The 27506-nt window shown below is 38.3% G+C and overlaps 2 protein-coding genes across 6 annotated transcripts in view; both read left to right on the top strand.

Annotated features, from left to right (window-relative positions):
* Nucleotides 1-6672, top strand: part of NR1H4 (nuclear receptor subfamily 1 group H member 4) — a 70906-nt gene extending 64234 nt beyond the window's left edge. For all 3 annotated transcript variants that reach the window (XM_077772161.1, XM_077772159.1, XM_077772160.1), the window contains exons 10-11: nucleotides 4177-4290; nucleotides 6104-6672. In XM_077772161.1, coding sequence (XP_077628287.1) covers nucleotides 4177-4290; nucleotides 6104-6342 — 353 coding nt within the window. In that variant the 3' untranslated portion in view covers nucleotides 6343-6672. The remainder of the gene's footprint in view (nucleotides 1-4176; nucleotides 4291-6103) is intronic.
* A 7611-nt stretch (nucleotides 6673-14283) lies between these two features.
* Nucleotides 14284-27506, top strand: part of GAS2L3 (growth arrest specific 2 like 3) — a 51939-nt gene continuing 38716 nt past the window's right edge. For all 3 annotated transcript variants that reach the window (XM_077772217.1, XM_077772216.1, XM_077772215.1), the window contains exon 1: nucleotides 14284-14377. The gene's annotated coding sequence lies outside the window, so the exon portion shown is untranslated. The remainder of the gene's footprint in view (nucleotides 14378-27506) is intronic.

The following is a 27506-nucleotide window of genomic DNA, read 5'->3' as shown; positions in this document are numbered from 1 at the left end:
CAATACAAACAATAATAACCAACATCTTTACCATTTTTTCCTGAAAAGTATTAACTATAATGTGGTCACTAATAAAGGTAGCATTTTTGGTAGGTTAATGGGGGTTTAGAAAGACAAAACAGAAAATTACGTAGTCAAAGATGATTTATAAAAATTATCACCATATCCTTGTATACTCCTTTTTAAAATTAGCACGGTCATGAGTTGCTATTTTAGGTAGCCAAGTATGATGGGCATAGTCCCTGAATGCTGAAGAAAGCCTAAAGACTACCATTTTTCTTTTTTAAAGTGAAAAAGAACAAGAAATATATTGCCAAGAAAATATAGATGTAGTTTAGCTTTAACACCTAGAAAAATACTGAAGCAAATCTCTGATCGGCCAATTTGGATTCATCTCTAGGAGTGTGAAGAATGTAAAAACAAAACAAAAATGTAGCTTTGTACACACAAAAGTAAATGACCTTAATCTAACTAAAACCAAGATGAATTGAGATTAAAATGAACTAATGAGCTAAAATTAATCCAATTTCCTGAAAAACAACAATAGTTATTGTTAGTATTTGCTCTAACATTTTTTGAGGGTTTATTATCAACCAGGCATTATGCTAAGCACTCCACATATATTATCTCCTACAATATAACACTTTCCTATTGTTATAATTCATATTTCACAGATAAAGAAATTGAGGCTTATGGAGTTTAAGTTCTGTGACTAAAATCAAGTCATAGGTCAGATTTCAAACTCAGAGCTGGCTCACTAGCTCTTAACCTCTTTGTTGAAAACCAGGACTGGTATTCGCATGATCACATATACATTCTACATTTCACCTTCTACATTTTTACACTGTATCTAATACAGTCAGGGGTATTCAGATCAATTTGTAAAAGCTGAAATCTTCCACATGATGTAATACCCAAATTGCTTAACAAAGACACTGTTGTTGTTTTTTTTTGNAAAAAGAAAGAGAAAAAAAGGGAAAAAAAAGAAAGAAAAAAAGAAAAAAAAAGAAAAAACAAAAAAAGGAGAAAAAAAAGGAAGAAGAAAAAGAAAAAAAAAAGGGAGGAGGGCACCTCTCTGGCAGGGATGGGCGTGGCGTGATCCAATGCCTCAGGCGGGTGCTACAAAGACACTGTTGTTAAGAGAGCCCACTGGGGTAGATTAAAGAATCAAAAGTCAAAGGTGGGGAGGGGAGGGGAGAAAATTGTGGTATTTTGACTAAGGAGAGAAAGGCCAGAGATTCAGTTTGGGAAGACTCTTTAGATTATGCTAAAAGTAAGGATTTAGACTTTCTGATTCTATGAAGCAGAATATTCGATGGTATTGTGCTCTTTAGCATCCGGAATCCAAATGTAGTTTGGTTTGGCCCAAGTTGTATGGCTTTAGGTCTGGTTCAGGATGGAATACAGCATTCTATTTTAGTGTGGAACAATTCAGGGAAACTCATTCTCATTTTAATTCATCCATAAGTTACATAACAGGCTCCCCTACCCCCCACCCACCCATAGTCTTTTTTCTTTTTCTTCTTCCTCCTCCTTTTCCTCCTTTTCCTCCTCCTCCTTCTTCCCCCCCGCCTCCTCCCTCAATTCTTCCTTCCTTCTTCTTTGCCTCCTTCCCTTCCCTTTCCCTTCCTCCTCCCACCCTCCCCTTCTTCTTCCCCTTCTTTTTTTCTGTCTCTGTAATTCTCCTGTCAAAACTTTTCTGGAGAGAGGGGCACCTAGGTGGCTCAGTCGGTTAAGCATCAGACTTCGACTCAGGTCATGCTCTCATGGTTCGTGGGTTTAAGCCCCGCATCAGGCTCGGTGCTGACAGCTAGCTCAGAGCCTGCTCCAGGGAGCCTGCTTCAGATTCTGTGTCTCCCTCTCTCTCTGACCCTCCCCTGCTCACACACACATACACTCACAGGCACTCTCAGAAATAAATTAAAACAAACTTTAAAAATTTTTTTTAAAAACTTTCCTGGAGTAGAGCCCTAAACGGGACCAGGCACCTAGTTAATACTTGTTGAATGAATGGGGGGAGTGACACAAAAGAGTCTTAAATATGAAGAGGTACAGCTAGATAAAGGAGGAGGAGGATATTCCAGATAGGATATCTTGAGCTGTGTGGGGGCACCTAGGGGGCTCAGTCAGTTAAGCAGCTGGCTTTTGATCTTGGCTCAGGTCAAGGTATCACAGTTTGTGGTCCCTGCATTGGGCTTTGTGCTGATACTGCAAAGTCTGCTTGGGATTCTCTCCTTCCCTCTCTCTTTGCCCCTCCTTCTTTCTCCCTCTCAATATAAATTTAAAAAAATTTAAAAACAAAATAGAACTGGGCAGTATGAATTATTTCAGGAGATCCAAGTGGCTGAACATGGCTGGAGTAAAGGCTGTGTGATAGAAAGGTTGTATAGCTTAGTGACAGCTAAGAGCCAGGACTCTGGAACCTGCTACCTGTCTATGGTTTGAATCCTGTTTCTACCTCTCATGAGCTATGGTTCTTTGGGCAAATGATACCTCATTTGCAGTAGGCAGTACCTACCTCATGGGGTATTAGGAAGATTAAGTGAATTATAGCATAAGAAGTGCTTGGAACAGTACATAATGCATAATGAGCACTCAATAAATATGGATTCTACTATTATCAGGTAGATGAGTAGTGGGTGGTGGGATAGACAGGGGACATGTCTTGGGGTTTCCTATGTAAAAAGGAAGGACATTTATGCCAAGAGCCACTGAGAGTTTTTGAAGATTTGTAAAAATTGAGGAGACAGGGTATGGTTTGAATTTGTGATTCTGGGACCAAGCTGAAGACAGGAAGACCAGTGAGGAGGCAGTTGCAGTAATCCGGATGAAAAGAAATAGGACGGAAACTAAGTCAATTCTAGGTGTAGTGGAGAGGAGAGAGAATAACCAGGGAGAGTTAGCAAGTTGAACCATAGGACTTGGCACCTGACTGCGTTAGAGAGGGCCAAAGCTCAGTTGTCAGGAGAAACTGGATGGGTGAAGATGTTACTGAGAATGGGAATATCAGAAAAGGGATGGATTTGGGGGAAGATGAGGAGTTTAGTTCTGTACATGGTATCTTTGGTTTTAGACATGTAAGTTTGAAGAGAACAGCCAAGTACCAATGCCCTAGTAAGAAATGGAACTCCGAGAAGAACCCTAACCAATATATTAAGTCAAGATGTCTATACTTCTGGGCTTAAGAACAGTAATTTTTTGTTGGTTGTTTAAGATGCTACCTATACCTTAATTATAGATTGTCGTAGACTTTGAGTCCGGAGTTCTCTCTTGGAGAGTGAACACAGAATTGAATACAAGAGAAACTATTGTCCAGGAGGAGAAAATAGCCCCGAGTTAGGGTCCTTGCTCCATATTTATTAGGATCAGAAGGCTGACAAAAGTGATGGATGTGCAGAAAGAGACAGTAAAACAGTGATCATTAACTCAAGAATGTAAGAGAAAGGTGGTTTCAAAGATATGCAGTATTAGGGGTTTGGGTCAATACAAAACAAAATCGTGGCACTAAGTAGATGGCTGTTTACTGTAGGCACCGGGCACCATGTCTGTTTATCTTAACTGGTCTAGGGGATAAGACAGAGCATGCTACTTCAGGGTTAACAAGGCTTTTTTTTTTTTCCACTAATTAGTTCCAGGCAATTTCACCTTGTTCTGGAGGTCTTTTGCCCTATTTACCTGTTTACCTTTTCTCAGGTGCTTTAGTCCTTGGAAGCAGCTTTCTGCTCTACCCTTGTTCTATGCTAGGGGCTCTTTCGCCCAATGGCCACTTTCTGCTCTAAGCCTCATTAGCCTATTGGTGCAAGCTCAGGGAATTCTTAAACTTATACCCCACAACAGATATTAATATTAAAAAGATTAACCAAACCCCATCTAGAAAATGGTGAAGTTGGGAGATTCTTTGGGTAATTCAAGAACATTGTAACTTATTGTTGGACAGAAGAGGCTGAAATAAAGGCATTGCTGAAATCAGACATATACAGATTGCTGATTAAATTATATTTTGAGGATTTTGTTAACTGACCTTCTTTGCAATGACCTGCCTTTGGACAAATAAAATATGGACATTATTTGTGTATAAATATTAACATGTGTATGTATATATAATATGTAGCTTTACAACTTTTAGTCATTCAAAAACTTAACTATGTCTCTGTAACTTTTCATCTTCTCCCATAGGTATCTCTGACGAGTATATTACACCTATGTTTAGTTTTTATAAAAGTGTTGCAGAATTGAAAATGACTCAAGAAGAGTATGCTCTGCTTACAGCAATTGTTATCCTCTCTCCAGGTAATTGTATTGTTTTGTTTTTATCTTTATGCCATTTGTTTATTTTTCTCCCTCTCCAGTATAATAGCAATAATGTTTCTTAAAGAAAAATCTAGAAGACACAGAGGCATAAAGAAAAAGTAAAATGGCCTGTAATCGCACTCTTCAAATGGAACCATTGTTAATATCTCAGTGTAGTTCTTCCCAGCCTTTCTTCTAAACATTAAACTCATTCATTGAATAATTGCATTTGGAACACCTACTATGTACTAAACATGGTTTCTGACAACGAGGGATACAGCAGTAAAGAAACAGGCCAGATATAGCTACATAGAGCTTACATCATAGTAGGATGAGAAAGACAATAAATGTAACAAAAATAACTTAAATGAGGTAGTGATGCTAAAACAAATATAAAGATAAGGATATAAGGAAAGAAAGTGTGCTGCAGAATGTTATAATTGGTGGACAGGAAAGACTTTTCTAAGAGGCTGAAATTTGAACAGGGAAGTAAAGGAAATTACATTCTTTTAAAACTTACTTTTTAAAAAAAAATTTTAATTTTATTTATTTTTGAGAGACAGAGCATGAGCAGGGGAGAGGCAGAGAGAGAGAGGGAGATACAGAATCTGAAGCAGGCTCCAGGCTCTGAGCTGGCAGCACAGAGCCTGATGCGGGGTTTGATCTCATGGACCACAAGATCATGACCTGAGCTGAAGTCGGAGGCTTAACTGACTGAGCCACCCAGGCATCCCAAAACTTACTTTTAAAAAAAAAATGTATTTATTTATTGAGAGAAAGAGAGAGAGAGAGGGAGGGAGAGAGAGAGAGAACAAGGAGGAGAAGGGCAGAGAGAGAGACAGGGAGAGATAAAAATCTCAAGCAGGCTCTGTACTATCAGAGTGGAGATGAATATGACATGGGGATCGATCTTATAAATAATGAAATCATGACCTGAGCCAAGATCAAGAGTCAGACACTTAACTAACTGAGCCACTCAGGTGTCTCTACATCTTTTTTAACATAATACAGAACATACAATATTTTTTAAAAGTTTTTTTTTCCTATGTCATTAAAAAAATTACATTGGCAAAACTTTGTTGAAATATATGTATCCATCATATTGATGTATAATCATTTGGATTATACATATTTGGATACTCAGGATGTTTCTAAATTTTTTGTTGTTTTAAACAATGTCAAAATGAACACCTGTATATAACATTTGTCTATATTTTTGGATTATTTTAATTATCTGAGAGCAATGCCACATTCATGATATGTAAAGTGTAATTTCAATATTAGCCTTAAACCATTTTTATATATAATATTGAGGCAGAAACTAGTTGTTAATTTTTTACCATAAAATTATATTCAAAAAGTAAAAATTTAATTTTTTGAATTAATTCAAATAATTAATATAAAAATTTATATTCAAATTATAAAAATTATATTTAAAAAACTATTTTGGCCATACATACTAAAGCTACATAAACACACACACACACATACCGTATTACCTGGCAATTCTGCTACTTAGAATGATGCTTATGTTCATCATATGGGTTACCTTTGGGGGCATAGATTGAAAGGTGAATTCAGAGAGACATCTGTGGTGGGCCAGCAAATGTTCTGTATCTTAATTTAGTTGTAATTACGTGTGTGTGTGTGTGTGTGTGTGTGTGAAAATTCATCAAGTTGAACTCTTAATTTGTACATTTAGAAGTGCACATTTGTAAGTTACATCACAAGAAAGTTACCATTGCTATAATTATGTCAAATGAATACTTTTCCACCTTTTAATTTTGTCCTCTTATTTTAAACTTCAAAACAGACAGACAATACATCAAGGACAGAGAGGCAGTAGAGAAGCTTCAGGAACCACTGCTTGATGTGCTACAAAAGTTGTGCAAGATTTATCAGCCTGAAAATCCTCAACACTTTGCCTGCCTCCTGGGTCGCCTGACTGAGTTGCGGACATTCAATCATCACCATGCAGAGATGCTGATGTCTTGGAGAGTAAATGACCACAAATTTACCCCACTTCTCTGTGAAATCTGGGATGTGCAGTGATAAGCACTGCAGGGACAACAGCATCTACTGCTTTATTTTCCTTATAATATAAATCTGATGTATAACTTTCTTTAATTTCATTTGTACCTGGTTTCACACAAGAACTTTGATGAATATTTATGCGGTAATTATGTAACTTCTACAGTTGTAAATATGAAGCTAGGTAGGATTACTTTCTTTACATTGTATTTTATAAGGCTTCAGGGATTCTTTAATTCTAAGTGGCATGCCCTGTTTGCCTAATTAAATTGATCAGTCTTCACTTCTCTGTTGAAATAGGGAAAATTTCATTTTGCTCTTTATCTTACTTACTGCATATATTTTATAAGAGCGTTGTGTTCAATTTTGGCAATAAACTGAACATAATGGCAACAGGCTTTTCTTCCAGAACAAAATTTAAAAAATACACAAACTCATTTCTTTAAATGGTGAATGACATCCTACTGGGCCTAAGGGTGGGGTGATGGATAAGTTCTCACAACACAAATGGTGTTTTTCTCATCCTTGGAGAAGCCCTGGTGAATATTCATTTATTTGTAATAGCCCTCAGATTATTTCATTTTCTTTGAAGTTCAAAGAGATAGCATACAGAAAAGTTAATGATTCACACATGAAGTATTCCCTCAAGCAAACCCTTTCCACAGTTAGGGTCTTGAAGCAGCATTTACAAATTCAGAGTATGCAGATAACTCCAGTGATGGGATATTCCCTTTTCCCTCTTAAAAGCACTCACCATTGGCTTCAGTGCATATAATCAATCTTTTTTGTTTTGTTTGTTTTGCTTTTGGAAAACACTCCTACAGCTGGGTGCACAGCTGTTGTATACTTCCCCCAAAGCAGGAATTCCTTCATTTCCTTCATTCATTGTTACACTGTTGCATTCTTCTCCCTATTATCCTCTGGTGAACACAATAAAACACCTTCTGTAAGTAACAGGCTTATATCTCCCTTTCTCCTGAAGTCAGCCAAAATGGAGCTTGCTTAGCTTGCAAAAGCGTTTTTGTATTAAAATATTAGAGCAACCCTGAAGTCCTAAGCATAGTGGAAAGGGGAATGTGTTGGGGCTAGTATTAGTTGGATTCCACTTGCTGCACCAAGATTTGAGTCCCCATTAAGTACAAGATCCTTACAGGGACACAGTAACTGCTAGGAGGGGTTTACAAAGAAGTGCAGAGGCAGGTTTTATGGGCTCACTGGGTAAGTCTTATGGAGGTGGAATTTCCCTTGGGCTTGGAAAGATAGCCAGGACTCCCATGGATCAGGGTGAGAGGGATTCAAAACACAAGGAAAGGGTGGAGAATTGTGCAGATGTTAAAAAGCACAAGTAATCTGGGGAGAGACCTAGAGTGCACAACCCTTCCTGAACCTCAGTTTCCCCATTGTGAAATAAAGATACCAGACCCTACCATCTCAAGGGATTTAGCTCCTGAATGGTTAAGAGGGAAGTTGTAGGCCCACCAAGGGAGAGGGCTGGTAAAGGAAGGACACTTAAGATAGAGAAGTAAATTTCTGAATGGGTGAAGGAAGAGGTCCTGTTTAGGAAACAGTGTGATTTTGTGTTTCTAGATCACAAGGCAACTATAGAGAAGGTGGTGGGAAATGAGCTGGAAGGGAGGCGGCACTGTAGAGAGACCTAAGTGTTTCTCCTGTAGGTGTGGATTTATTCGTGTAGTTAAAACCTTGTAATGGCAAATAATAATGTTTTTCATGTAGAAAACAAATTGTGATACAATAAGAAACACATATGGGCTCTTTGTCCCCAGTTCCTGACACAGAGCTTCTAAAACCACTGAAATTTCCTAATAGGGGTGAAAGGAGCGTCTTATGTTATTCATAACAAGCTCCTTTCAAGCACACCTGAGTTTATGCTAACAAGGTGATGGGAGGAGAGATCTAGATGCTTCAGAATGAGGGATGATTGCTAGAGGAACCAACCTTGCAATTGGAGAGCTGGATCTTCCAACCCCATCCCCAGACTCTGCAGATGGGAGAGGTCAATCACCAGTTGCCAGGCATTTAATCAATCATGCCTATGTAATGGACATTCCATAAATATCCCTAAATGATGAGTTTGGAGAGCTTTTGGGTTGGTGTACACATCAAGGTGCTGGGAGTACGGTGTGCTGGAGAGAGCATGGAAACTCCATGTTCTCTCCCCCACTCCCATACCTAACCCTGTGCCTTTTCCATTTGGCTATTATTGAGTTGTACCCTTTATAAGAAACCAGTAATAGTAAGTAAACTGTTTCCAGAGTTCTGTGAACCATACCAGCAAATTCTCAAAATTGAAGAGGGAGGCCATCAGTAAAGATCTTATTTACAAATAAGGTCACATTCTGAGGTTCTAGATGGACATGAATTTGGGGGTAGGGGCACACTATTCAACCCAGTACATAGAACATTTTAGTATTAATCACAACTGTTGTTATTGTAACATTTTATATCACTGAATTACTTATATTCATTTATACATAATATACATTTCTTTAAGATAAGCTTAATATTGTTTTTAATGTAGTTGGCTCTCAATAGATTATCTGCTGAATGAGTAGTTTAATTGATTGTAAATAAATCAAGACTTCCATTGCCCCCAAATTTTATCCAGTACTTCACACAAGACATAAGCCATAGATTGACACCCAAAAATGTCAAGGCATTAAATGAAAAGCAGCTGCCACAAAATGCAGAACAAAACAACTAATCAATCAAAAGTAATAAAAAAGAAAAAAAAAACAACAACTATGATTTTTTTTTTAAATTCCAGGGGTTCCTGGGTGGCTCAGTCAGTTAAGCATCTGACCCTGGCTCAGGTCATGATCTTGCAGTTTATGAGTTTGAGCCCCACGTCAGGCTCCTGTGCTGACAGCTCAGAGCCTGGAACATGCTTCAGATTCTGTGTCTCCCTCTCTTCTCCTCCCCTACTCATGCTCGCTCTCTCTTTCAAAAATAAATATTAAAATAAATAAATTAATAAATAAAAATTCCAGTATACTTAACATACAGTGTTATATTAGTTTCAGGTGTGCAATATAGTGATTCAGCAATTCTATATATTACTCAGGGCTCATCAAGATAAGTGTAGGCTTAATCCCCTTCACCCACTTCACCCATCCCCTACCGACCTCCCCTGTGGTAACCTCCAGTTTGTTCTCTGTAGTTAAGAGGCTGTTTCTTGGTTTGTCTCTATTTTTCTCTGTTCATGTTTTTTCTTAAATTCCACATATGAGTGAAATCATATGGTATTTGTTTTTTTCTCTGACTTATTTCACTTTGCATAATACTCTCTAGATCCACCCATGTTGTTGAAACTGGCAAGATTTCATTTATTTTTACGGATGAATAATAGTCCACTGTATATACATGCATATATATACATACAAACACACACACATATACATACATATATGTATGTATATGTGAATGTGTATCACATCTTCTTTATCCATTTGTCTATTGGTGGACACTTGGGCTGCTTCCATAATTAGGCTATTGTAAATAATGTTGCAATAAACCATAAGGGTGTATATATCTTTTCAAATTAGTGGTTTTGTATTCTTTGAGTAAATACCCAGCAGCGGAATTACTGGATAATTTGGTAGTTCTATTCTTAAATTTTTGAGGAGCCTCCATACTATTTTCCACAGTGGCTGAACCAGTTTGCATTCCCACCAACAGTGAATGAATGCCTTTTCCCCACATCCTTGCCAGCACTTCTTGTTTGTTGTATTGCTTGTGTTTTCTTGTTGTTCTTTGTATTTTTGACTATAGCCATTCTGACCAGTGTGATTTTGCATTTCTCTGATGATTAGTGATGTTGAACATCTTTTCATGTGTCTGTTGGACATCTGTATGTCTTCTTTGGAGAAATGTCTGTTCATGTCTTCTAGTTTTTTAATTGGATTATTTGTTTTTGTGGTGTTGGGTTGTACAAGTTCTTTAGATATATATTTTTTATTTCAAAGAGAGAGAGAGTGCAAGTGGGGGAAGGGACAGGGAGAGAGAGAGAGAGGGAGGGGAGAGAGAGAGAGAGAGAGAGAGAGAGAGAGAATATCTTAAGCAGGCTCCACATTTAGTGCAGAGTCCAACAACTCTGGGCTCAATCCCTTGACTCTGGGATCATGACCTGAGCTGAAACCCAGAGCAGGACACTCAACCAACTGAGCCACCCAGGTGGCCTGAGTTCTTAGATATTTTAGATACTAACCCTATATCAAATATGTCATTTGTAAATATCTTCTCCCATTCCATAGGTTGCCTTTTAGTTTTATTGTTTCCTTTGCTGTGCAGACGCTTATTTTGATGTAATCCCAACAGTTTATTTTTGCTTTTATTTCCCTTGCCTCAGAAGACATATCTAGAAGAGTGTTGCTATGGCTGATGTCAGAAAAATTACTGCCTGTGTTCTCTTCTAGGGCTCTTGTGGTTTCAGATCTCACATTTAAGTTCTTAATCCATTTTGAGTTTATTTTTGCAACTACGATATATCCTAAGCAATAGACCATTCTTGCAGGGCTGTGAACAAGCCAAATCATATCTCAACATCCAAGGGGCTTATGGTTTTGGACGTTCTTCTGTATTCTGTAGAGATGTTTGATTAGTCAGATAAATGATTATTCCTATCGTAATAACTTTTTTAAACTTTAGATTTCCAAAAATGGTGCCTTCTTAAAGTAGGCACATCTTCACAATTCTGGCAAAGTCATAACTAATAGGCATTGTCATCTGATGGAAACAGACTGGTGAGGCTTGCTCTACGTGTTGCAACCATGGCAATTTCAAGTAAAGTAAGGACTTCTAAAATATGGCTATTAGCCTAACCACCAATTAGAGAACCTACACATGAAAGTAGATTGCACCTCATTAGGTGGAACTCTCAATTACTAATTGTAGTGTTAAAATCAAGATAAGTGAGTGCACTTAGGTAGTGGGTTACTAACTGAGAGTTAATGTAAAAGTGAGGTTGAGAAAGCAACAGGAGAACTTTCTTCTTATACAGAAGGGAAAAGCAGCAAGAATCAAAGAATTTAGAAGAAAACTCCTCACCCAATCTATACATTTATTCAGTGATGGATATGGGTTTAAAGAGAAGTGATTTGTTTGGACTTAGTTTTTTAATGTTTAATTATCTTGAGAGTGTGTGTGTAGGGGAGGGGCAAGAGAGAGGGAGAGAGAAAAATCCCAGGCAGGCTCTGCTCTGTCACCACAGAGCCTGATGTCACAGACTGTGAGATCAAGAACTGAGCTGAAATCAAGAGTTGGACAGTTGGACACTTAACTGACTGAGCCACCCAGGTGCTTCTGCATAGACTTTCCAATTGCAGAGTCACTTTCCTCCATACTGTCTTATACCTTTATAAGGTACAGAAGCTACCAAGACAAACTACAAAGACAATGAAAATAAAAAGAAAGCAAACATAAAATATCTTCCTGCCAAACTTTCAGTGTGTTCAGAAATGTGGTTCTCAAATATTAAGTGGTGTGTGTGTGTGTATGTGTGTGTATGAGGGAGAGAGAGAGGAAATGTTTACGTACATATATGAGTACAACATACTTACAACTTTTATTAAGTGGTATTAAAATGTTTAGGCACATAGTATGCACGTAAGAAAAAAAACTAATGACTTGTCAAACAGCTCTTAAAAGTTCTGTAGAGAAGTGTCCAGATTTTTATATTAGGCCTCAACAAATCCAATTTAAAGCTACAACTCCACTTCAAAATTTGGCTAAACGATGTTATATGACAAACTGTCTTTTAGTTTTAAACAGAAACACTATAAAACACATGTTTATTTGAACAGCAGGTCCTATGAAAATTGATCTGTTGCAGTCAAGGGCACCAAAGGGTTCTGGGATTAACTTTAGGAAAAAAGAAGGAGCAACCACTTCAGGGCATCAGGTTCAATTACCACTTATACATCAACTTTTGAATGACCACCTTAGCCACCCACCCCAGAATGTAAGCTCTGTGAGTCTGTGAGAACAAGACCCTTTGTGTTAGGAGAGAGTCTGGTGCAGAGCAAGTACTCAATAATATTTATTGAATTAACTTCTCAAATCTGTATCTCCTGCATTAACCAATTTAAACCACTTCAGACCTAACCACCCTGCGTGTTCCTCCCATACTTTAAACTGAAGCCAAAATGCAGTTTTCTTTCCCCATGGTTGTTCCTCCTGTATTCCTTAGATTGGTACCACTGTCACATAACTAAGTCCAGATAAATCAGCCTCTTGGGTATCTCGAGACCTGTTCCTCTCCATCTCCATCCCTTTTGAATTAGTTTAGGTGATTGTTAATTTTTATTTTTTGGAATTGTTGCCAGTCTTACTTCATTCTTCAAAAATCCTTGAAAACTTTTTTTCTGAAACATTATACCCTTCTTATAGCCAACCCCAAACGACTTGAAAAATTCTAGATTCCTCAGCACCTACCAGGCCTTTCATCTGTGCCTACTCTTCAAGCTTGACCTAACTCCCAATCCCCAAACTTTAGTCATTCAAAACTGCTATCCCCAGAATATTCCAGGTGCTCTCACAATTCTGAAACCTGATCTCTCGGTCAGGAAAGCAACTCGCTTTCCCAACTATCCTCGCTCTTGGCAGATTCCTATTCATCCTTCAAAACTCAGCTTCTTTTAGGGGCACCTGGGTGGCTTAGTGGGTTAAGGGTCCAACTTTCGCTTAGGTCATGATCTCGCGGTTCATGGGTTCGAGCCCCACATCGGGCTCTGTGCTGACTGCCAGCTCAGAGCCTGGAGCCTATTTCGGAGTCTGTATCTCCCTCTCTCTCTGACCCTCCCTTGATCACGCTGTCTCTCTCCTAGAAATAAAAAAAAAAAAACACAAAAAACAAACTCAGCTCTTTTGAACCTCTGACGCTCACCCTCCATGACTGTTCGGTGTCTCTTCTTTCGCACACCTTCATTGAGCCTTTACTAGGCTGCTGAGCACTTTGAAGGAAGGGACTATCTTCATTTTAGTCTCTTCAGCAAGGCAGCAGCAGAATCTCCTCATTGTTCATGATCAGTGAATGAAGGCATAAATTCTAGAGACAGAACATCACTCCAGGTGAACGCCCTCATTTTACAGATGGGAAACTGAGGCCCAGGGAAGTGACATCACCTGACAAAATCAAACAAGAGGGGAAGGATCTGGGCCTCCAGGCTTTTGGCCATTGAATTTTTTTCTTCTTCACTATTAGCATGTCACGTTACAGTTAGAGACTTATTGCTACATTAAAGTCCAGTCTCTGCTTTATTTAAACCATCACAGCAGCTAGTAAGCATCCCTCATTGTGATAAGGTTAATTAAGTAATTAATTAATTTTTTTAAATTTTTTACTCTGCTGCCTGGTGTGTTCCCTGAAGAGCCAACATCCTCTCTTTGCTTCCAGTTGTGGCTGGGAGTTGCAGGATCCTCTCCAACTTTCACCAACCCCTCACAGGAAGAGGGACCTCTCTCAGGAAGGGACTCCCATTCCTGCTGGGTGACAGTTTGTCCCCGGAAACCGTGGCGCCCTCAGTACAGCCAGATCTCCAGGGGTTAAGAGTTGGGAGGGCCTCTTCACAGATGACGATAAAACTCAGGGCAATGCCCTTGAACTCTACCTTGCAACTCTTCAGGATGCTTAGAGGCGACGCTGACTCACCTCTTATGCCTATCGGGACAAATATCGGGGCTGTTGAGGTCGCGTAGGGCCAGATGCGCGGACTTAGCCCGTGACCGAGCCACTTTGCTTTTCGGTGAAAAGCGGGATTTGGCCACCAGACTTGGGAGACGCCAAGAGGAAGAAGGCGGGGCACCCTGGGCTGACTGAGACGCGCGCGCCGGTCGCGTGCTCCCGGCGGTCTGGGGCGGGGCCTCCAGCCACGCCCGCCCTCCGCCTTCTGATTGGTCCTTTCGAAACAGGCGGCGAACCGCGGCGAGCTCGGAGGCTCAGGCGGTGGCGGCGGCGGTTGGTCAGGGGCGTGCCGGCTCCGCGCAGATTGAACCGAGATGTCATCCTGCAGGGAGAAGTGACCATCCCGCGCCAGGGCGGGTAAGTACTTCCCTGTTTGCCTTCTCTTTTCCTCGGGAGGCTTCCCTCGCCTTCTAGGGGCATCTGCCCCTCAGTCTGCTGTTCGAGGATCCCCNTCCCCCCACCCCCACCCGCCGCGCTCTGCTGAGTCCAAGAGGTGGTTTGTTTGGGGCTGCGGGATCCAAGTCGTTCTGCGATTGGCCCGCCGCAGGGTTTGCGTCGTCTGATTGGTTCTTGGGGCTGTCAAGGTGAAGCTGCCCTCTTCCGCCCACCCTTGTGTGTGGTTTGAGGGGCAACAGGTGTGCAGGGGCGGGGGCCAGCAGGTGCAGACGTAGTACTTAGGGAAAGAGGTATCAGCCTTTACCGCTCTGCTTTAGAATCTAGAGAGGGATCAGAGCCTGAAGCTTAGTTGAAGGTCTCCAGGGCACCCTCATCCCCAAGCGCCTAGCACAACCCTTGATTCTTCAACACCACCCTCTGGAAGAATTAACGAAGTCGCTGACCTTGGAGAGAGAACGACACAGACCATCATTTCGTCCGCCGGCAGAGTTTACAGCCTCTTCCTTATTTGTTCTCTCCAGTCCAGGCAGGGCTCTGCTTTCCCACCGGCACCCCTCACTTTGGAGGGCTGCCTTGGGAGAGAATTACAAAAGAAAGGGGAGACCTTGTAGATTGCCCTGGAAATCCGGGGAAACTTGGAGCGCCTGCTTCCTCATGCAGTCACTCCCGGTTCCTAACTAATCTTCTCAAACCCAGGGATTGGATTTTATAGATTTAAGAGTGCTTTATGGTACGCACGGTGGACTTGCCGATCCAGCCCTAAAGCGAAGAGATGGTTTTTTGTTTTGTTTTGTTTTTTTGCAGCCCCAGTCCAAGTCACATTTTGGGTTTTGTTTTGCTTGGATGAAGAGCGCTAATAACTGCTTTCTCAGAAGATTTGCAGTTAGTGAACTGCTGTATGATCACGTCTCTTGGCACTTAAATGATTAAGAATTGGACTTCTCACCACCTCAGGTTTTCTTTGGGAGGAGATTGGAATGGATTTGAATGAAAAAGTGGAAACTGATGAGAATTTTCTAACGTGGATTCGGTTACAAGTTGTCTGACTCATCTGTTTCAAAATCTTACTACCAATCGACCTTGGATAGTAGATGCCTCTGCTATTTTGACATTATTGATTTAAAGTAATATTTCTTTTCAGCATAGGTGAAAAGGTTGCTAACCATTCAGGCTCTGAAATCAGGCCTTACCATGTGTGTGACCTTAAGCAAGTTGTTTAATCTTTCTAAGCCTAAATTTCCTAATCTGTAAAAGAAGGTTAATAATAGTTCCCTACCTTACTGATGGGAAGGTTGTTGTGAGGATTAAATGAAATAATCCATGTAAATAGTACAGTGCCCGACACATAGCTGTTATTACTTCTGTGCTGTTTAATTTGTATTAAAAGTTTCAAGCTACAAGGGCGCCTGGGTGGCTTAGTCGGTTAAGCGTCGGACTTTCGCTTAGGTCATGATCTCACGGTTCGTGGGTTCGAGCCCCGCGTCGGGCTCTGTGCTGACTGCCAGCTCAGAGCCTGGAGCCTGTTTCAGTCTGTGACTCCCTCTCTCTCTGACCCTCCCCTGCTCACGGTGTCTCTTCTCTCTCTCCTAGAAATAAATAAAACATTAAAAAAAATTAAAAGTTTCAAGCTACACCCAAAGGGCCGACAGGAACAAAAGATAAAGACAGTGCCAGAGGCAGCGATGAGTTCTCATTCATTGATTAATTTAATGCCTGTAAGGCATTAAAAATAGTATCTGGCACATACTAAACACTGTTACTATTTATCAAACACATTATTACCTAGAATGTGCAGGCAGGTGTTTTAGCTGCTTTACTTACATTAATGGTAAACCTGTTAGTAATCCTGTAATGTAATTGATGTTATCTCTCTGTAATAGAGGAAACTGAAGCTCAGAGAAAGCAAATAACCCACTAAGTCCTCCTAGAATTCAGCCCACCCTTTTCTTTGTGTCACACTGCCCTTCATTTATAGTCTCAGTATTATATAACTTCTCTGCACAGAATTGTTTGTATGGCCCGGGTTCATTTCTGCCACGGGCGTAGGTTTATTTTGAATACTTCTTTAATTAAAAAAAATAATGAAATAATTTGTGATGGTAGATCAAAGTGTGTGATAAGAGAAAAAGTCAGAAAACACTAAATGAGTCCAATGGTGTTCGGAAAATTGGCCAATTTAGAAATAATGTTTCCTAATTTGTATTTTCCCACTTAGCTTTTGTGTATTCACTATATTTTATACTATGCAGCACTCTTCTATTATTTTTTTCTCTGTAAATCTCAAGTTTGGAGGTAAGAGAAGAAGGTTCAGTTATTTCAATAATATTTCCAAGCCAGCTGTTAATGAGGAAAGTAAGGGATTAAGGTTAATAGGTATTGTTAGATTTTACTTTCTCACAATAACATGTCTGTGTACGTCTGTGTGAATATCTGTGTACATGTGTTTTACTTTCTTATTACCTATTACTCTATACTTTGATATCAGATACACCTTTACATACCTAATGAACCATGTGATATACATGGAATTTGAGAGAATAGGAAGCTGGAGTCTGTCAGTAGGTTTGTCTCTCACTTTCAGTTTCCCTATTTTTAATTGAAATTTAACTGCCACAGAGAAATGTCATAGAAGCCATGCTTACAAGATAAGGCAGTAATTACAATTGTATTTCTTCAGTGTTTTTCCTCCTAAAAAGTTTTCTCGTGTTTTTACATTGTTACATAGTAGGTGGTTTTAATAGGAAGTTACCATGTATTTTATAAATCACTAATTTCCAAAGAACTGGACTGTAATAAAATGTAGCATGTGCACTAAATGTTGATTACATCTTTGATGTTGAAAGCTCTTAGGAATTTATAGTACAAAGACCATCAGTCATATGATAGATATTGCTGAAGTGCTGATAGAGATTTCTACCTATTATCACACACCATATACTTTTCTGTAACAGTGTAATATTAACTATGGTGAAGAGCTCCTTGTACATAGAGTTTTAAACATAATGGCTTTTGTTTTTTCTTGATGGATGACATGTTACTATTTTTATTCTAAAAAAAATTGGAAGTTGAAGAACTTGTGTTCAGACGATTTTCTTTTCTACACCGTCACTCCCCTAATTTAGAAAACATTGTGATCCTAATAACATACACACTGCTCTGCAGATTGCTTTTGGTCACATAATGGGTAATAGACATCTTTTCATAGCAGTAGATACAGCTCTTCCTTTTTCACGTGGCTGAATGAATCCACTGCATGGATGTACTGCACCTTATTTGAGCACCTTCTTGTTAATAGATGTTTGAGCACCTTCTTCTTAATAGATGTTTTATGTTGTTTTTATATTTCTTTATATTAGTGTTTGTGTATGTGTATGTTTTCCATAGAGTCTTTTAAGGGCCAACTGATTGTAAGTTGCTTAAAATATTTTTATGATAAATGAATAGTTCTATCAAACATAAAATTATGTTATTTAGGTGGAATCTCTATGAAACATTGCAAGAGGAAAATTTCAAACAGAACAGCAAAGACTCCCAACAAATGAACAGTCTTTATAATTTTGCAAATAACATGTGATGTTTTTATGAAGCTCTAAGAATCTTCTTTCTTTCTCTTAAGACTTCATCTGTTTTGGAGCTGCTTTTTCCTTAAATGAATGTACCATAGATTTACTTCATTATTGTTTCATGTTCCCTTTAGTGATAAATGCAACATATATTGTATTTAGGAGTAAGTCTGGTACTAATTTTAGCACTAATTTCTACATAGTCTTAGAAGACATGGGGAATGTAACCCCCCCCCAAGGATTCTTTATAAAATATAGAGTATTTTATATGTATGGAAGTATGTATTGCTGTGTACCCTAAATTGGGGAGGGAGTTCATGAGGTTGGTGTTTTTTTTGTTATTGTTGTTTGTTTTTGTTTTAGAAGAATTGAATATGAAAATAGGTAGAAGTGAGTCTTGAGGAAGGGGAGGAGGAAGATTGTTGCATGTAGATAGATCATCGTGTCAAAGTCCCAGAGGTGAGAGAGCATGCTCAAAGGGTCTGAAAGAAGTTCAGTATAGCTGGAGTGTGAAGATCAAGAGAAGAGGCTAGTGGGGATCTGTAATGCTTTGTTAGCTTTGTTGAGGAGTTGGGGCTTTATCCTGAAGGAACGGGGGGTCATTAAGGGTTTTAAGCAGGGCAGTAGTAAGATGTCCTCAGATGAGTGTGAAGGATCGGTCTGGCTGCAGTACATGAAGATGAAGAGCAGGTTGGAGACTTCCAAGGCTGGAGAAAAGGTGACTGATTGAAAGCTGTTTCAGTAAACCTAGAGACAGATGATGGTGGCTTGAACTAGAGGTGTGGCCATAGATATTGAAGAGAAAATTTAGAGGTACAAGCAATAAGATATGGTCACTGATTGTTTTGGCTGAGGAATTCAAGGAGGCGGTGGAGGCATGGGAGAGGAAGGAATCATGGAAGACCTGTTTAATATGGTGAATGTTGGTGCTGTTCCCTATGATAAACACAGGAAGCTCTTGTAAATGTTTAAATGAGTGAATAAATGAATAAATGATCTCAGTTATACAGAGGCAGGGCCATTTGGTGGTGGTGGTGATGATGATGATGATGATGATGATGATGATGGTAGACAATGCATAGCACAATGGGTTTCACCTATAAATTTTGTATGTTCTTTTGTTTGGTTGGTTTTGTTTCTATTTTAGCATACTTTTACAACTGGTGCCATTTTTCTCATTGCTTTAACATGATGGGCTCACTATATCTTCTCATCATGTTCTGGATGCGTATCACTTTCTTCAGGCCAAATGTCTTGACCCTCTGGGTGCAGTGTCCATTCTCCACTTAAGATGTGTATTCCTTTCCTATTACTGCTGGAAAACATTACCACAACTTAGTGGTTTAAAACAACACAAATTTATTATCTTTTGATTTGAGAGGTCACAAATCTGAAATGAGCTAAAAAAAAAAAAAAAAAAAGATTATCAGGGCTTCCTTCTTTCTAGAGTCTCCAGGGGAAAGTCCATTTCTTTCCCTTTTCCAGCTTTGAGAGGACGCCTGCGTTCCTTAACTCCTTCCTCCACCTTCAAGGCCAGCAGTGACACAATTCAGATCTGTCTCTCTCTCTCTCTCTCTGCCTTTCTTCCATCATGACATCTCCTTTTTTCTCTCTGCCCATCACTTTGCCTTCTCTGACTTTTCTGCATCTTTTTTTAAATAAAACGTATTTATTTTTATTGAGGTACAATTGACATATCATGTTGTATTAGTTTCAGATGTACAATACACGTGATTTGATATTTGTATATCTTATAAAATGATCACCAGGGTAAATCTAGCTAGCATCCATCCCCATACATATTTATAATTGTTTCTCTTGTGATGAGGAGCTATAAGTCTACTTTCTTAGCAGCTTTCAAATGTGCAATAAAATACTATAGTCACCATGCTATAATTACATCCCCATGACTTATTTATTTTATTACTGTAGGTTTCTATCTTTTGACCCCCTTCACCCATTTTGCCTCTCCCCTTGTCCTCACCTCTGGCAACCACCCATCTCTTCTCTTTATCTGTAAGCTTGATTTGTTTATTTAGATTCCTCATATAAATAAGATCATGCAATGTTTGTTTTTCTCTATCTGACTTATTTCACTTAGCATAATGCTCTGAAGTTCCATCTATGTTGTCACAAATGGCAAGATTTCATTCTTTTTTATGGCTGAGTAATATTTCATTGTATTTATATACTACATCTTTATCCCTTCATCCATCAGTGAACTCTTATGTTGTTTGTGTATCTTGGCTACTGTAAACAATGCTGTAGTGAACATGGAGGTGCATATATCTTTTTGAATCAGTATTTTCATTTTCTTTGAATAAATACCCAGAAGTGGAATTGCTGGATTATATGGTAGTTCCGTTTTCTTTTCTTTTTTTTTTTTTGAGGAAATTCCATACTGTTTTTCATAGTGGCTACATCAATTTACATTCCCACCAAAAGTATATGAGTTTTCCAGATCCTCACCAACACTTGTTATTTCTCATCTCTGATGAAAGCCGTTCTGACAGGTGTGAGGTGATATCTCATTGTAGTTTTGATTTGCATTTCCCTGATGATTAGTGATGTTGTCTTTTCATGGTGTCTCATTGGCAATCTGTATGTCTTCTTTGGAAAAATATCTGTTCAGGTCAGGTCCTCTGTCCATATTTTAATCAGATTTTTCTTTTTCTTTTCCTTTTCACTTTCTTTCCTTTTTTTTTGCAATTGAATTGAATTGAATTTTAACCCATTATCAGGTATATGATTTGCAAATATTTCCTCCCATTCTGTAAAGTTGCCTTTTCATTCGTTGTTGGTTTTTGCTGTGCATCAGCTTTTTAGTTTGATGTAGTCCCACTTGCTTATTTTTGCTTTTGTTCCCTTTGCCTTGGGAGTCAGATCCAAAAAATCATCTCCAAGACTCATGTCAAGGATCTTACCACTTATGTTTTCTTCTAGAAGTTTTATGGTTTCAGATCTTACATTCAAATTCAAGTCTTTAATTCATTTTGGGTTAACTTTTGTGAAAGGTGTAAGATAGTGGTACAGTTTCATTCTTTTGCATATGGTTGTCCAGTTTTCCCAGCACAATTTATTTCTGTAAAAATTTTTTTAATGTTTATTTATTTTGGGGAGAGAGCGAGAGCGAGCGAGCACACAAGGAAGGGACAGAGAGAGAGGGAGACACAGAATGCAAAGTAGGCTGTCGGCTCCAACCTGTCAGCACAGAGCCTGACACAGGGCTTGAACTCATGAACCATGAGATCATGACCTGAGCTGAAGTTGGACATTTAACTGAGTCACCCATCCACCTCCACCCCTTCCCAACACCATTTATTAAAGAAACCGTCCATTCTCTGTAACATATTTTAGTCTCCTTTATTAAAAATTGGCCACAAATGTGGGTTTATTTCTGGGTTCTCTAATCCATTTATCTACATGTCTGCTTTCATGTCAATATCATACTGTGTTTGTTGTTGTTAATGAAGTGTAACATAACACACAATGTTACTTTAGCTTCAAGTGATTCCACAATTCTATACATTATTCTATGCTTATCACAAGTGTAGCTACCCATACTGTTTTGATTATTGCAGCTTTGTAATATAGTTTGAAAACAGGGAAAGTGATGCCTCTAGCTTTGTTCTTCTTTCTTAAGATTGCTTTGGTTATTTGGAGCCATTTGTGGTCACATACAAATTTTAGGATTATATGTTCTGTTTCTGTGAAAAATGCCATTTGAATCTTGAGAGGGATTGCGATGAATCTGTAGATTACTTTGGGTAATATGTTTGGACCTTTTAAAAAATACTAATTCTTCCAGTTTACAAGCATGAAATATCTTTTCATATATTTGTTCCTTCCTTAATTTCTTTTATCAATGTCTTATAATTTTCATTTTGTACAGATCTTTTACCTCCTTGGTTAACTTATTCCCAGGTATTTTATTCTTTTTGATACAATTGTAAATGGGGTATTTTCTTAATTTCTCTTGCTGATAATTTATTATTAGTGTATAGAAACAACAGACTTTTTTTTTTTTTTAAAGTTTATTCATTTATTTTGGGAGAGAGAGAGAGAAAAACAGAGGGAACACTAGCAGGGGAGGGGCAGAGAGAAAGAGAGACAGAATCCCAAGCAGGCACTGTGCCCTCAGTGCAGACCCTGACATGGGGCAAAACTACAGATTGTTATGTATTGATTTTTGTCTAAATGTTGAATTTATTGGGGTGCCTGCGTGGCTCAGTTGCTTAAGTGTCCAACTTTGACTCAGGTCATGATCTCACGGTTTGTGGGTTCGAGCCCCACGTGGGGCTCTGTGCTGACAGCTAGCTCAGAGCCTGGAGCCTGTTTCGGATTCTGTGTCTCCCTCTCTCTCTGACCCTCCCCTGCTCACACTGTCTCTCTCTCTCAAAAATAAATAAAACACTAAAAATTAAAAAAAAAACATTGAATCTATTTATGCATCCTAAGAATTTTTTGGTGTTCTTTAAGGTATTTTATATGTAATACCATGTAATGTGCAAATAGTGACAGTTTTACTTCTTCTATTCCAGTTTGGATACTTTTATTTCTTTTTCTTGCCTAATTGGTTTGGCTGTGGCTGCCAAATACTATGTTGCATAGAAGTGGTGAGAGTAGGGAGGTGTGTGTTTTGTTTTTGATCTTAAAGGAAAGACATTCAGTTTTTGACCATATGATTTTGGCTGTGGGCTTATCATATATAGCCTTTACTATGTAGTGTTCCCTCTACACCCATTCTGTTGAGAATTTGTCTTATAAATTGATGTTGAATTTTGTTAAAATGTTTCTATATTTATTGAATGATTACATGATTTTTATTTTTTAGTTAATATTATGGTATATCATGTTGATTTGTGGATGTTGAGCCATCCTTGCACTCCTTGAATAAATCTCAGTTGATCGTGGTGTATGATCCCTTTAATGTGTTGAATTCAGTTTGCTAATATTTTGTTGAGGATTTTTGCATCTATGTTTGCCAAGGTTTTTGGCCTCTGCGTACTTCTTATACTCTTGTGATTACATTGAACCCACCAAGATCATCTATCAACCCAAAGTCTTTAATTTACTCAATCTATAATGTAATGCCCATCTTGGTCACAAAGGTAGCATATTCACAGGTTCTGGGAATTAGGACAAAGACATCTTGGGGAGCCATTGTTCTGTCTACTTCAAATGGAGTTTATTTAAGATGTAATAAAAAGGTACTTGTCCAGTGGGGCATACAAATTCCTGAGTAGCACATTTCTTCAAGAATCCTTGCCCCTTGGCACAGCTGTCCTGTCCATTTCACTTGGATCCTCTGCCTATATATAAGTCTTAGTTGTTTTCCTAATCTTAGTGATTCCTCTGGTATATCAGGCATTTCACTTGACCTGCTAGTACCTTGACCAGTAATGACTGTACCGATTTCACCTTGGACCTGCTGGGTAAGAGGCAAAATAATTTATCAGTTTAGGTCACATAATAAGTGAAAATAATAAAGAATACCAAAAAAAGGTCTCCCAGTAGATACTTGTCTACTATGTAGCTGCTTCTAAGCTGCTGAAACATTTTGTTCTACTATAGAAACACTGTGTAGAAGGGAGCCAATCAAATTTTCCCTAGAGATTTTGAAATTTCTCCTAACAAATGTTCCTAAACTTTAAGCTTGAATACTTCTTTTAATACTGTTTCCAACAGCATTCCAGAAACTTAGAATATAGTTGATGAAACAATGTACAGAAATAATACAAAATGGTATGAAGCAATGTAAAGGAAGTGATTGGGAAATGCTATTTGAATTCAAGAGTTAAAGTTAAAATCAGAAGTAATTCAGACCAGTCAGGAAGGGCTACTGGGAGGAGGTAAATCAAACAAATTATAAGCCTGGGTTAGTTGAGATGATCTTAGTTAAGGAATCTTTTAACTATTCCTTCTCTATGTCCTTTGCTAACTCCTCTCATGTCTAAATGTTGGATTGTCTCAGAACTTGTTCACTTTATCACTGCTTTCTCCATTTCTTTCTTAGATGATCTCATTCTTTCAGTGGCTTTACCTCCCAAGTATTTGTCAACAATTTCTACCTCCTTGAACTTCTTTCTTAGCTCTAGATTAGGATTTCCAACTGCTAGATCAACACTCCCACTTGGCTGTTTTAAAAGACTTCTCAAACATGACCAAAGCACAGTACTTTTGACCTATTAGTACTCTGTTCCCTGCTTTGATCTGTTCAGACTCCCATCATCCTCAACTCTCACTATTTGCTCAGTTGCTTAAGCCAGAAACCTGGGAGTCATTCTTAACAGTTCACTCTGCCCTTACATCCCTCCTGTCCACCTCTCCATTTCTAACCATTATCAAGTCTTGGTTCTAACTGAAGTGGATATCAAATCCATCCTCTTCTCTTGAGTAGAGACACTATCCGCATTCTAGTTCAGTCACCATTATTTGTCACCAAACTACTGCAGCACTGTAGTGCATTCCTAACCTTTCCTCTGCCAGGCTCCTCTCCATCTCATTTCCTATATGCTTGCATTTCCTATATGGTCTCACTGTTTCTTCCCTTTTCTTTGGCTCCTTCTCTCATTGTTTCCCCTGGTTCTTTTTCCTACATCTCTATCCACTCCCCTGTTTCCTTCTCCCTTTCTCTGTTAAACAAATCCATTACTATTTCACTCCCATGCTCCTCTCTCCCCTTCAGAGAGTTCTTTTGAAACTGATTTAGATCACTTCTCCCTTAGTTAAAGCTCCTCCATGGTTTCTCACTGCACCCAGAATAAAATCTAATTTCCTCAACATGTTGTGTGATGGGACTGCTGCCTAATGTTTCAACTCCATCCTAAGCCCCACGTTCTCCATGCTTCAGCTATACCTGCTTCTTTCAGTTCTAGGAATGTGCCACATTCTGTCTTCAAAGTCTTTAGAAAAATTATTCTTTATACTTAGGACTCTTCCTCTCTTTCCCTGGCTAATTTCTATCATTCTTCAAATTCACATTTTCCCTCTGGCAAAACCATTTCTAATCATTCCATCTAAGTCTAAAGTAGCTGTTTCCTTCCCTGTTCTTTCCTTCAAAGCAATTATCACGATTTAACACTGTATTCATTTGTGTGGTTGCTTTTTTTTTTTTTTTAAACCTTCCTAACTGGTGTATTTGTTCTATAAGGGCAGTCACACATCTGTTACATTCATTACTATGTTTCTTGCCTATGGTGCTAGTTCACTACAGTGGAAGAGTAAATGCTTGTTGAATAAATGAATGTGTGTACACCACATAGAAAAGCATACAGCCTGAACCATGAAATAGCTACAAAAATGAACAAAATGTGGGAGAACAGTGAGGAGATAGGTTGAATGGAGCAAAGGGCCTATGTTAGATAAATTCCTAAAGACTTTTATTCTAACAAAGAGAATTGTGAGTCACAAATTCATATGTAAGTATCCTCCCAATCATGACATGGGCATTTTAAAGTTTTTACTTTCACTTATAACTATATTTATTTATGTTAGTTAAATAAGCTATCCATACTATGTTTAATGATTTCTGAGTGTTATTGGCCTTATCTGTTTTTAATTTTATAAGTTATATTAAATAAACTGTAAGTATGTCTCATCATAGTATTAATCATACCAACTAATTTGTTAAGCGCTAGTTATATGTCAGGTACTTTATATGTATCATCTCACTTAATCTTTATAATAGCCATATGAAGGAGGTGGTGGTATCCTATTTTACAAGTGAGAACACTAAGAATCAGAGAAGTTAAGAATCCCAAGGTCATATAGTTAATATGCCAGACCTGAAATTCAAACCAGATGTGTCTGCTACTTTTTACTACCATAGCTGGTGTCTTTATGGTGAGTTGTTTTAGAACACTTTTTAAAAAATGAAATATGTTGGTATGGCTCTAGCATTTCTATTTTCCATAGTAGGCAATTAGGAAATATTTAACTCAAAATTTTAAAGCTAAGAAAGTTTTTCCATCTGACCAAATCAGGGAGGATATATTTTACAAATATTTTTCTAAATGAAGCCTTAAAAAATGATGACATGGTTTTTGACATACAGAAAGGTGTACAGACTAGTATAACACCCATGTTCTCACCACTTATCTTGAAATAAAACCTTACAGGTACAGTTGAAAGCTATTCCTCCTCAATCTTATCTTCCTCCCTCTCCTCAGCAGTAAACATTATCCCACTATCCCAACTTTGCAATTTATCATATCCCTGCAGCTTATGTATCTTGACAAGAATCTGGTGTCTGAGTACTGTATGTGGTATAGTGGCAGTTAATGTCATTATTTTTCTGAAAAAACTTACCTTATTTCTTTGCTTTTTCACCATTCTTTTCTAAATTGGCTCTCTGATTTTTATCAGGGGTGAGCTTTGCCTCTTTATGCTCTCTCACCCATATCTTATAATGTGGGTGAGGAGTAAAAATGTACTCAGTTTCAGAGCCTACAGCTATGGGACAAAGGATCTGTTCAACAGGTTGACATTTTTGCCCATCAAGATCTGAAGTCAAATTGGTATGAAGAGGTTTACATAAATGATCTTGAGGACCTCATGACTGACCCTGTTTCTAAGATGAGTAAGTGGGTTAGGTACAATTATTGTTCAAGTTTCAGGTGGATGAATGCCTTCTGTGTTTTGTTTTCCCCAGATTTAAAAAGCTAAGTATATACTCTTCCCATATGATGTCTGCATAAGCCTGCTGGTCTTGTGAATGATTCCCAGCAGGGTTACAGTATAGCTTGGACTTGGTCACATGAGAGATCTTCTTGCCCAAATCTAAGGGAAGAGACTTCCTCAAGTTGGCAAAGAATTGAAATGGGCTCTCTGCAAAAGGAATAAAGACAAAAACAAAACAAAATAAAGGCAATAATTTTCTAATTAAGATGCAGCTCCAAAAATGAAATGTTGCTGATTCAGCATAATTGGTTTATATGAGAATAAAACAGAGACTGAGACTTTTAGGGAACTATAGAGAAGGGAAAATAGGTAATAAAATGAGTGAGAAGCAAGAATTAAAATTATGATGCAGACTGGGGTCAGGGCCAGCTATAGAATAGATGCTACTCTTAGGATTAAATGCCTGAGACACTAAAATGATTTAGAAAGAGAATAGTAAATGACTAGAAAATATCTATAACTGGCTCTTAGTATCTGGGACATGATGAGCACTCATTAATTGATGATTTACTGATACAATCTCAGCTTATAAAGTTTCTCAATAAAAGCATATACTTGAATATGTGATAGTCTGTCATATATGAAGATACATTATAGCTTATCTGAGTATGATTTTATTAAAGAATTTCTTTTTAAAGGTAATTAATTCAGGTGGATATATCTTTGTCATCTTAAAAGTAGTTCTTTGCATTACACAAGAAGAAAGTTTTGAAAATACATATATAAGAGACTCCTCTGCTAAAGTTCAAGTGACTGAAGGTTGTGCACAAATTCATTTCTTTCATAAAATGAATTTTGTTGGATTTTCCATAAAAAGTGCAACTACTAAACATTCTTGTGATAGC

The sequence above is a fragment of the Crocuta crocuta genome, unplaced genomic scaffold (assembly GCF_008692635.1).
Source record: "Crocuta crocuta isolate KB4526 unplaced genomic scaffold, BGI_CrCroc_1.0 scaffold216, whole genome shotgun sequence".
Lineage (NCBI taxonomy): Eukaryota > Metazoa > Chordata > Mammalia > Carnivora > Hyaenidae > Crocuta > Crocuta crocuta.
The sequence above is the reverse complement of the archived record's forward strand: the minus strand, read 5'-3'. Positions and strand labels throughout refer to the sequence as shown.